This window comes from Salvelinus fontinalis, chromosome 42 (assembly GCF_029448725.1).
Source record: "Salvelinus fontinalis isolate EN_2023a chromosome 42, ASM2944872v1, whole genome shotgun sequence".
Taxonomy (NCBI): domain Eukaryota; kingdom Metazoa; phylum Chordata; class Actinopteri; order Salmoniformes; family Salmonidae; genus Salvelinus; species Salvelinus fontinalis.
In genome coordinates, this window is record NC_074706.1 from 22,308,444 (window position 1) to 22,320,696 (window position 12,253).

A 12,253-nucleotide genomic window follows, 5' to 3' on the forward strand; every position below is an offset into this window, starting at 1 on the left:
GAGCTGTGAGCTGCTCTAAGAGCTGTGTTCAGACTCGTAATTTGAAAATCTATTTTATTTTTTATCTACTTATCTTTGTTATTTTCTCTCTGTGTGGTAGAATAAATACCACGGTAACTGCCTGATGCGGGGAGAAAGTTAGTTTTGACTGTTCTTAATCCAATTGCATCAAGGGCGATTCAAGTCGGATAGAACTTGATTGAGTTTAATTGATTTGATCTAAAAGGCGTGGGCTTTGCTTGTGTTGTCTCAAACAGAGCTTACTATCAGGCCTTCCTTCCCGCTCTCTGATTGTGATTATCTTTTTCTGATGTGGGCTGAGAAGACCGAACCAGGGAGATGACACAGAAGAGAGAGCGACGGACTTCTGGGGGAAAGGAGGGCACTGGAGTAGAAACTCCCACCTAACCTAGGAAATATTCCTACTCAGTGATTATTTTGATCAATCAAGTGTTGTGGAACGATTTCTGTAGCCTATAATGTATGTGAAGTCAAAGTGTAGTAGTCACTAATCTTACCCAACAGTACAGTAGGTGCATGTAGGCATAATTGTACAGTTACTGATAGACAAACGGAGAATACATATAATGTCAAATCCATACTGTTAACAGAACGGTTTATACAATTTGAGAATGTATATATATTTTTGTCAAACAACACTTCGGGGGGAGGAGGTGGGGAAAGAGGGATGGTCCTAGGTTGTTTCGTATATTCAAAGTACGGAGAGAAGTGTCTCATAGAGAAAGAAAGGAGGAGGGGGATCATTTTTACGGGGCTTTTTACAACATCTACGGCTCTGTAAACCAGATACTAAAGATGAGAGAAAACGAGAGCGATAGAGGGTGGGAGTGGACGGGTGTGAACGAACAGAAAAGTTGAGTAATGGTTGAATTAAGAGAAGAAAAGAAAACATGAATTAAGTACAGCGCCTTTAGAAAGTATTCATACCCCCATTACTTTTATAATTTTTTTTGTGTTACAGCCAGAAATGTTAATGTAAACATTTTCGACGTTTTGTTACTAGCCTACACACAATACCCCATAATGTCAAAATATAATAATGTTTTTCAATTTTTGGGGGACAATTAGTCAAAAATGAAAATCTGAAATGTTTTGAGTCAATAAATATTCAACCCCTTTGTTATTACAAGCCTAGTAAAAATGTTCTTAACACGTCACATAGGTTGCATTGACTCACTCTGTGCAATAATAGTCTTTGACATGATTTTTGAATTACTACTTCATCTCTGTACCCCACACATTCAATTATCGTCATGGTAGCTCAGTCGAGCAGGGAATTTCAAACACATATTCAACCACAAAGACCAAGGAGGTTTTCCAATGCCTCGCAAAGAAGGGCACCTATTGGTAGATGGGTAAAAAAAACACACAAAAAAACAGACATTGAATATCCCTTTGAGCATGGCGAAGTTATTAATTACACTTTGGATGGTGTATCAACACACCCAGTCACTACAAGATACAGGCGTCCTTCCTAACTCAGTTACAGAGTTGAACGTCTGTGATAGGAGAAAAGTGAAGATGGATTAACATTGTAGTTGCTCCACAATACTAACTTAATTGACAGAGTGAAAAGAAGGAAGCCTGTACAGAATACAAATATTTCAAAACATACATCCTGTTTGCTACAAGGCACTAAAGTAATACTGAAAAAAGAAAAAATGGCAAAGCAATTAACTTTTTGTCCTGAATACAAAGTGTTATGTTTGGAGCAAATCCAGTACAACACATTACTGAGTACCACTCTCCATATTTTCAAGCATAGTGGTGGCTGCATCATGTTATGGGTATGCTTGTAATTGTTAAGGACTGGGGAGTTTTTCAGGATAAAAAATAAATGGAATGGCGCTAAGCACAGGCAAAATCCTAGAGGAAAACCTGGTTCAGTCTGCTTTCCACCAGACACTGGGAGATGAATTTCCCTTTCATCAGGACAATAACCTAAAACACAAGGCCAAATCTACACTGGAGTTGTTTTACCAAGAAGACAGTGAATGTTCCTGAGTGACCGAGTTACAGTTTTCATTTAAATCTACTTGAAAATCTATGGCAAGACCTGAAAATGGTTGTCTAGCAATGATCAACAACCAAGTTGACAGCTTGAAGAATTTTGAAAAGAATAATGGGCTAATGTTTCACAAACAAGGTGTGGAAAGCTCTTAGAGACTTACCCAGAAAGATTCTCAGCTGTAATCGCTGCCAAAGGTGCTTTTACAAAGTATTGACTCAGGGGTGTGAATATTATGTGAATTTTTGCATTTCATTTTCAATAAATTAGCAACAATTTCAACAACAACAAAAAATCTCACTTTGTCAGTATAGGGTATTGTGTGTAGATGGCTGAAAGTTATCAATTTAGAATTTCTGCTGTAACACAACAAAATGTGGAACAAGTCAAGGGGTATAAATACTTTCTGAAGGCCCCGTAGGATAATAAACAATATAATAATAATGTGGTTATTAAATAGAATATTAGGTAATATAATATGGTCATTTAGCAGACACTTTAATCCACAGCTTATGTATGAAGTTACAGTTAAAAAGTAAAGTTGTACACAACAATATCCACAAACTAACAACACATTTATAATATCCCCCTTAAATTCTCTAAATTCCCAAGCAATAATTAATACATAGTGTACAGGTAACTGCCAAATTAAAGGAAACACTTGAGTAAATGAGGGATACAAAGCATATTGGAAGCAGGTGCTTCCACACAGGATGCTTCCTGAGTATTATAAACAGTTAACATCCTATCATGCTTAGCGTCATTTATTAAAATGCCCAGTTGCCCAAATAGTTTGGCTACCATGGCTAGAAGAATAGATCTCAGTGACTTTGAAAGAGGGGTCTCACAGAAGCATGCTGTAGGGGGTTGAAAGTGTGTCAGTCAGTCACCAGATCTCAACCCAATTGAACACTTCTGGGAGATTCTGGAGCGGTGCCTGAGACACCATTTTCCACCACCATCAACAAAACACAGAATGATGGAATTTATGGTCTAAGGATGGTGTCTCATCCCTCCAGTTCCAGACAGAATCTATGCCAAGGTGCGTTGAATCTGTTCTGCCGGCTCGTGGTGGCCCAACACCCTATTAACCCCCTACGTTGGTGTTTCCTTCATTTTGGTAGTTACCTGTAGATGAGGCCTATACAGGAATCAAACTCATAATAGGGCTCTTGCTGCGAACAACTGGTGTACCTGGCAGTGGTGTGTACCATGACCTATTGGAGAACACATACACACAAGCGTGCAAACACACACGGGCGTGGAAACACAGGCACACAAACACACACTTCACTGTTGGAAGGTGTGTGAAAATCAGGCTCATGATTGACTCAACCAAAATGTTTAAATATGAAAGATTCAAAATGTTTCTTTCCGCCTCTCCCTCCCACTTATCCTCCACTCATCTTCATTTCATTTCATTTCACTTCTTTCTTTTCTTTTTCTCTCTCTCTCTTTTTGTAACTGTCTTTGAAGTGAGGAAGTTTGCAGAAACTCTTGCAGACAGATAAGCAGCAAACGCCAAAGATGAAGAGAAGGCTGTATGGATAGAAAAAGAGAGGGTGGGGAGAAAGGAGAGCGACGAGTTTACACTTCTGCAACGTTTCCTCTCTCTTCAGTCTTTCTGTCGTTTTTGCATGCGTTGTGTCTCTTCTCTTCTTCTCTCCCCAGTTTTTCTCAACCTGTTCATCTCCAGAATGGATGGAAGGCTAGTACTTATCATCCTGGCCATGTGTGTAATGAATGTTGGTAAGTCTTTATTTAAATACAGTCTCGTGTTTTCGGTGAGTCCATTACGATACACAATGTTCTTATGTTCTGATATGCTATACTGACAATGACAGTTGAACTTGAAGCAGCAGAATTGTAGATATTTGTTGCATCCAAAATTACTCCCTATTCCCTATCAGAGATTGGCAGTATTTCTGTTACATGTATTTGAAATACGTATTTCAATTACTTCTGAGTATTTTAAAATGTGTATTACACTGGGCTAAACTCCAATGTATTTTGTAACAAGATACTTTCGAGAGCTGTAATTTGTATTTTCAAAATACTTTTGTGTACAATTTGATTTATAGCGGTACACAATTTTTGGCCCCCCTTTCTCCCTGCATTGGTATCAGAAGATTGATGGCACTGTGGTGTACTAGGAGCATCTACTAGATTAATTACATATAAATGTATATGTAAAATTGTACAATTGCAAAGGATGCTGAGTATTATTCTAATGAAGTCCAACCCAAAACAAGGCCAATAATTATACCAGGTGTACTTTGCAGTTAATTTTGGTATGTTATTTTCACATATTTATTTTCATTTTGGTAATTGAGCAGACAGTCTTATACAGAGTGACTTACAGTCAGTACATTCAACTGAAGTAGATAAAGAACAACAAATCAAAGAAATAAATGTGTATTTGTCACGCTTCGTAAACAACAGGTGTAGACTAACAGTGAAATGCTTTCTTACGGGTCCTTTTCCAACAATGCAGAGTTAAAGATGAAAAATTATATAAATAAAAAATATAAAGAGTGACACGAGGAATAAATACACCGTGAATAATGAATAACAATAACAAGTCAAAAATATCATGGCTACATACAGGGAGTACCAGTACCGAGTCGATGTGCAGGTGGTACGAGGCAATTGAGAAACAGTGCATTCAGAAACTATTCAGACCCCTTGACTTTCTCCAAATGTTGTTATGTTACAGCCTTATTCTAAAATGGCTTAAAAATATTTCCCCCCCCCCCATCAATCTACACACAAATATCACATTTACATAAGTATTCAGACCCTTTACTCAGTACTTTGTTGAAGAACATTTGGCAGCGATTACAGCCTCAAGTCTTCTTGGGTATGATGCTACAAGCTTGGCACACCTGTATTTGGGGAGTTTCTCACATTCTTCCCTGAAGATCCTCTCAAGCTCTGTCAGGTTGGATGGGGAGCATTGCTGCACAGCTATTTTCAGGTCTCTCCATAGATCTTCAATTGGGATCAAGTCTGGGCTTTGGCTAGGCTGCTCAAGGACATTCAGAGACTTGTCCTGAACCACTCCTGCATTGTCTTGGCTGTGTGTTTAGGGTCGTTGTCCTGTTGGAAGATGAACCTTCGTCCCAGTCTGAGGTCCTGAGCTCTCTGGAGCAGGTTTTTATCAAGGATCTTTCTGATCTTTGATCCGTTCATCTTTTCCTCGATCCTGAATAGTCTCCCAGTCTTACGTTTACATTTGCAAACATTTCTAAAAACCTGTTTTCGCTTTGTCATTATGGAGTATTGTGTGTAGATTGATGAGGATTTTTATTTATTTAATCCATTTTAGAATAAGGCTGTAACGTAACAAAATGTGGAAAAAGACAAGGAGTCTGAATACTTTCCGTAAGCACCCTAGGTATGTACATACAGGTAGAGTGACTAGGCAACAGGATCACAGTCACGTAAAACATTTCTGTAACTGTTACTGAGAATGCTTTTGCTGTTCATGCCGGCTACTTGCAAATGTATTTCTGTATTTTAAAATACAAAGTACATGTATTTTATTGAAATACTTTTTCAAAACACGAGTATTTTGTAGTTTATTTTGATACGTTGATGTTTATGGTATTTTTTTTATTGTCATTTGTCATTTTTGCCCATCCCTGTTCCCTATGGGCCCTGCTTAAAGGTAGTTCACTATAAGGAATAGGATACCAATTGTTGTTGTAGTAGTAGTAGTAGTAGTAGTAGTAGTAGTAGTAGTAGTAGTAGTCGTAGTAGTCGTAGTAGTAGTAGTAACTGGAGTAAACCTTTGAATATCATCCATTGATCTGATAATTACCCTTATGACCTCCTCTCTCAGTAGAGGGTGAGCATTTCTGCTTCCTTAATTTGTCGGATTAATTGATAGATTAGAGAGGGTTTAATCTAATCCAGGCCAGTTTTAGTCCTTACTGCAGGCGGCCAAACATTGCCCGTTAGTCTTTTGAAAAACTGCGTCTGTGATTAGTGACTACCGCATGACATGTAATATTGATTTTAAAAAATCAAATAAAATATTTTTGGTAAACATAGATTATAAGATACCAATTTACTTTCTTTGCTGTTGTTTCCGTGGTATGACGCATCTCTCTCTCTCTCTCTCTCTCTCTCTCTCTCTCTCTCTCTCTCTCTCTCTCTCTCTCTCTCATATAGTAACCATTGAAAACAAGACATCCACCTCCCAACCTCTCACACCATCCAACTCCACTCCTACTACCTCCGGTCCCCCCGCTACCCCTACTACTTCCTGCGTGTGTAATATCTCCACTTCCTGTTCCTCTCCGACCAAGCCCGAGTCTCCGCCACCTGCGCTGGGTGTTGTCAAGGTCAACTGGGAAATAAATTCCTGTAAGGGGGACATACACCTGTCTCTCCTCTTGTCCCATTCCTTTCCACTCTGCTTTAACAGTAGGGCCAATCTTAGCTTTGAACTGGCAGAGTTGTGTGAGAGGAATGGCTGCAAGGGCTCCGCAAAGTGGACTGACACCCCTGCTAGCTCTGAGGGTTACCAGATCGATAGGGATGGAAGGGTTACCAATAACTCCTGTACAACACTGGGGATCCAATGCGAAGGTGATTCCTGTATGTTTGTGCGTCCTTTCTGTATATATTCCTCTCAGTGACTGACAGTGGGTTTAAATACCACACACTCATACAAGTTCATGAATGTCTTTGTAAGTACACTTTTTACATATTTTTGTAAATGTTTTATAAGGTGCTATAAAACAATAGCTTGGTTTCAATATTTAGGCTGTCTTGCCAAATGATCATTTGAGTTGGTAAGACAGAAACAACAAAAAAACAGATCTGGGACCAGCCTAGTAAAGTCATGGTTAAATTTGAATCTCATCTCCTCTCCACTCCAGTCGTCCCAGATCAGTTAGTGGGCTATAAGGTGGTGACTGGACTGCTGTGTGTTCTGGTGCTGGTGGTGCTGATGGTGCGTTTCGGGCAGCCCTCCTTCAAGGCCCTCCGTAAGAGACGTGAGTCCCAGAGACCTGGGCCTGTATCCACAAAGGGCCGCAGAGTAGGACTGCTGATCTAGGACCTGTCCATATACTCGTATTCATGATGATCTAAAAGGCTAAACTGATCCTAGTTCAGCACTTCTACTCTGGGACGCTGTGTGGTAACGGACCCAGATCTAAACACTAAACACATGAACGCACATTTAGGATGACAGCAAAGTACTTCAATTACTGCAATAAAGTACTTAAAGAAAAAAGTCCACAGTACTTGGACCAATCCAATGGCGTTTGATCAAATAATGTGTCATAAGGTCATTTCAGAAAAGAAAAGGATATTGATACCAGGGTTGTTATTGTTATTGTGTCATGTGGCATTTATTTTATTCATATTTAGTCAGTTATGGATCAAGTGTTTTTTGTCACAACTGCTTCATTGAGGCATGTTATCTTGGTGTTGTGTGTTGGTAATATAACATTATAACATGACCTTTAATCAACATGTTAATGTCTGTGATTCAGTGTCAGACAAGAGACAGAGTCGGTGGATCGGACCCACGCAGAGCCAAAGTGGTGAGTCAATGACTCCTAGACACACGCACACCCACCAGGCCAAGTTGCAGGCCTAAGTAGGAGAGACGTGGAATCGGTGAATAATGCGTTGAGTTGATGAGTTCATGTTACACACACACAGATTCCGGTTGTTCTCTCTCAAATAATATAGCATCCTGGCAAGCGTTGTAATCCATAACCACCTTTTCCCCCTCCTACATCTGTCTGTCTCTGTCTCTCTCTCTCGCAGTCTCCTACCATAGAGGGAAGGCTGGACTCCAACTTAACGACAACACAGACAAGAGACACTCCTACCCTGGTGAGGCACTCACACACACACATTCAAACACTCAAATACACACGCACGCACGCACACACGCATGCACACACGCACGCACGCACGCACGCACGCACGCACGCACACACACACACACACACACACAAACACACAAACACTCAAACACACTCTTCCGCTCTCCATTCTTCCATTAACATAGGAGGAAGCCTAACCTGAGAATTGTGTGATTTACACAAGCTTCGAATGACGCACGCATAGCCGTCTCAAGTTGGTATTGGACACTAACGCGTTACGTTCCCTCTCGTTCTCCAAGGATTGGAGAGGCTGACGGTGAACACCAGCCGAGAGCCGTCGTCTAACAGAAACAGTGATTATGACTCTTATAACTTGTGATCATCATCATCAGTCATGTTCTCTATCCTCTATGACAAAATAATGTACATGTGTTTTTTATATTTTATTATATTTTTTTATGCTAAATGTAATATTTTTTTATGCACATAATATCTTTTTGGGGGGGTTTCTGTATGTAATTCAATCATTCACCTCTTTTATTGAATAAAAAGTCAAGTTTGTTGTTGAATAAAACGTTTGGACCTCATACTGATAACTGAACAGGATGTTGTAAGTGAGAGAGAGAAAGAAAGAAAGGCAATGAAAAGCAGGATAAAAGAAAGAGGGAGAGAAAATAACATTGTGAGAAAGAACAGGGGGGGGTAAAAAAAGAGAAGTAAATTGGGTTGTGTAGAGACAAAGGAAGTGATGAGTGAGTGGCTTCACACACACCGCACACAAACTTCGGATTTATGCAACGATGTGGCTTCCTGTGCCTTTGACACCAACATCCTGTTTCTGTTATTTCTGTCACACTTTCATTCCGTCGTTCTAAATTTATGCGCATCGTACACCTTTGTCCCTCTTCTCATCCTCGAACAACCTCCGTCACCCTTTTGTGTTCTTCTTCCTCCATCCATCATTATTTTCTTCATAATCCCCCTCTTTTTCCCCCATCTCCGTCTTCCTGTCCTCTATTCATTTGGCTGTCGTGGCTACATTTTTCTCATTTATTTTCTCAAAACAAGACTGTTGTTGGTGGAGGAGATTGTTCCTCCGTGTCCTTTCACGTCTCTTTTGAGTTGAATGAAAGAAGAATGTTTTCTGTCTGGAATGGAAGTGGAGAAGATTGTGCTGACGGCATCTTATTGTAGAAAAACGTTGTTTGGCAAACAGCCTCAGTCAATCTTCCGTGTGTGTGTGTGTGCGTGCGTGCGTGCGTGCGTGCGTGCGTCTGTCTGTCAGTCAGTCAGTCAGTCAGTCTGTCTGTCAAAAGGTCAAATACGGGGTGCTTATATCTGTTCTGTTTCACATATATACAAGAGTGTAACCTGTAGAGTGTGTGGTGAAATAGAAATGTGTTTTGCATATCCCACTCCCTCTGAGACACCCTTGGAGAGTGGGGTCACGGTGTGTGTGGGTGTGCGTGAGTCTCTCTGACACACACACACACACACACACCATTTAGCATGGAAGACAACTAACTATACATTGTGTGTGTATGTGTACATGTGAGTGCATGCAGGGCAGTGTGTGACATAATATGTGTGTGTCTGTGAGCGAGAGTGTGTGGGTGTAGTTTTGTGTCTTCCTCTCTGTCAGGTCACGCTAGACTAGAGGATTAAATCTGTCCCGTCAGAGGAACAATGACAGATGACAACAGATTACACACAGAGATTATCTCAGAAAGAGGGAGAGATGTGGAGTGAGAGGGTGATAAGCGAGGGAGAGAGAGGGGAGAGGAGAGAGAGAGGAGAGAGAGAGGGAAGGAGAGGAGAGAGAAAGGAGAGAGGATGGAAAGACAAAAGTATGATCAAGTGAACCTGCTGTGAATCCAGTCACTTTGACACATTAAGTGAGTGAGTTCACAAAATACAACACACATGATGAGCATTAACAGGCACACAGATATTAACATAGCTCTATCACTCACAGATACACGCACAGATATGTCATGCAGCACACACACACACACACACTGAAATGACTGTACTCAGTGAAGTTCAGTCCATGTAAATAAAGATTATTACGCTACTAGGATGTAGTAACACCTCACCATCATTCATCTTATTTTGCTCGTTCTGATATTTCTTAAATTCTTGTTTTGACTTTTTTTTTGTGTGATTATTTGTGTATTCATATTGTCATGTTAGACACTTACTGCCCTGCCGGAGCTAGAAACATAGACATTTCGCTGCACCCGCTTTAATATCTGCTAATATGTGTACGTGACAAAAACAATTTTTGATTTGATTTGACCAAGATTTAAAAAAATGGTAAGACAAGAGAGACGGGGAGAAAAAGAGAAAGGAAGTGCAGTAAATGAGTAATGCCACGGTGCCAGGTAAAAGAAAGGAGGCGGAATGAAGAAGAAGAGAGAAAGAGATGGATCCAGGAAGACGACTGGTAGTGTCTCCGATCCTACAAGTAATATGAGAATGCTTTGTGAAATGTAATGCTATGGGTTTTACGCTAATCCGTCCGTGTCGGGGACATGGGTCGCGTCTCAAATGTCACCCTATTCTCTATATAGTGCTCTACTTAGTGCACTGTGTAGGGAATAGGGTGCAATTTGGGGCCCAGGCATTGTCCCTAAGCCCCTTCTGTCGGTGTATTACTGGTGTATCACTGCACAGAAGTGCAGAGAGAGGGATCAAAACTACCCAGAATTAAATGAATATTGCGCCTCTCTCTGAGTCCTCTCCATATCTCTCTATCTTGTCATCCTCCTCTCTCCCTCTTTGGTTTTGATCCATCCTCCTCTCATCTAAACATATTTCTAGACAAATATTCATCACCCACCTACGGTTTTGTTTGTGTGTACAGTATCTGTGTTCTGTAATGGCTGCCGTCAGATGACTGTTATGGGGGAATCAGAGAAGTCGCATGAAAACATGGAGTAGTGGGTGTTTATACGGTGGTGGGGAATGCTGGTACTACCATAGTTAGAGAGAGAGAGAGGTGGGGGAGAGAGAGAGTAGCGGGGGAGAGAGAGTGAGAGAATGGTGGGGGAGAGACTGGCGGGGAGTGAGAGGGATGGGAGAGAGAGAGAGAGTGGTGAGGGAGATTGGGATTGGGGGAAAGCGAGGAGGAGAGGAGAAGAGGTGGGGGGACAGGCACCGGGAGAAAGGTTTAGCGGGTTCACTTACAGATGTGTTATTTAATCAAACCATGATTATGAGGAAAAGGAAATATGGAGGGAGGGAGGGAGGGAGGGAGGGAGGGAGGGAGGGAGGGATCAACAGAGAGGGAGAGAGTTCATATAGGATAGTGAGAGGAAAATACAGAGGGTTAACAAGGGATAGGTTGGATGTGTTGATGACAGAAGGATAGAGAGATAGATAGAGGGAGAGAAAGAGGCATATCCGTGTTCTGTAGCAAACCCCATCACAGGGTCTGCATCCAAAATAGCACCCTATTCCCTACATAGTGCACTACTTTTGACCAGAAAATAATTTGGGACACAGTCAGGGTATGGAAGTGTTAATGTCACAGAGAGAGAGAGAGAAAGAAAACATAAAAATATATAAAACCGTCTGGCCACTAGCTGGGAAAAAAAGAAAAGTTGAAAGGGATTTATTTACTTTAAGAGACTGACTGTGTAGAGGAGAGTGGTTTAAACCCCTGATGCACCGTATTTAGAATTAAGCCTCAAAATTATTCAACTATTAAACATGAGCGGCTTAATGCAGCAGATACATAGACCATCTGATGCTAAACAGAGTTGAAATCACTCCGAGACGAGAGAGCGAGGGATGGATGGAGAGATAAAGACTGGGGGAAGGGGAGTGCTTAGCTAAAACTTTAAGGTGAATCAATCTAGCAGAGAAAGGGGGAGTAGGTAAGAAAGAGGGGAGAGGAAGAAAGAGGGGAAGGGAGGGGGAGGGATACGGTAGAGGGAGAGAGGGATTATTCACCGTTTCAAATGAATAAATCTGTATTGTGTGAATCTGGCACACACAGAGAGAGAGAGGGGAGCGAGGGAGGAAAAGAGAGAGCATCACCTCGACAAGACCTAAAGATCAAAGAGATCCACAACAAAAATAGAGGGAAAGAATTCTCAACTGCCAAGAAAAGAGGAAGGACAATAACTGAATAAAAAAGTGCTTTCATGATCTCGAATCTCTGCATTGGACTTGGAATAAGCTTCTCTGCAGTTACAACCACCAGATACCAACCAACTAAAGAAGACTTCACTTTAAAATAAACTTTGGAACAGCGACAGGAGCTGAAGCCCTGAACATGCAATAACAGAACATGAAAGAGAAGCGAACGAACGTGGCATTGGAATAAAGAGAACCTCAGCCTGGACACAGGTGCAGAAGAGAAGAG

General features: G+C 41.1%; 1 protein-coding gene across 3 annotated transcripts; it reads left to right on the forward strand.

The window, feature by feature from the left end:
- Window positions 1–3,547: 3,547 nt before the first annotated feature.
- LOC129841126 (T-cell surface glycoprotein CD5-like) lies at window positions 3,548–8,266 on the forward strand. 3 transcript variants are annotated; one of them, XM_055909237.1, is made up of 6 exons: window positions 3,559–3,778; window positions 6,206–6,625; window positions 6,919–7,035; window positions 7,540–7,590; window positions 7,820–7,888; window positions 8,181–8,266. In XM_055909237.1, the coding sequence occupies exons 1-6, from the start codon at window positions 3,667–3,669 to the stop codon at window positions 8,258–8,260; spliced, it is 849 nt and encodes a 282-aa protein (XP_055765212.1). In that variant the 5' UTR covers window positions 3,559–3,666; the 3' UTR covers window positions 8,261–8,266. The 3 variants fall into 3 exon arrangements, with proteins under 3 accessions (XP_055765214.1, XP_055765212.1, XP_055765213.1); XM_055909238.1 differs by having other exon boundaries at window positions 3,563–3,778; window positions 8,067–8,266; XM_055909239.1 differs by lacking the exon at window positions 6,919–7,035 and having other exon boundaries at window positions 3,548–3,778.
- Window positions 8,267–12,253: the final 3,987 nt, after the last annotated feature.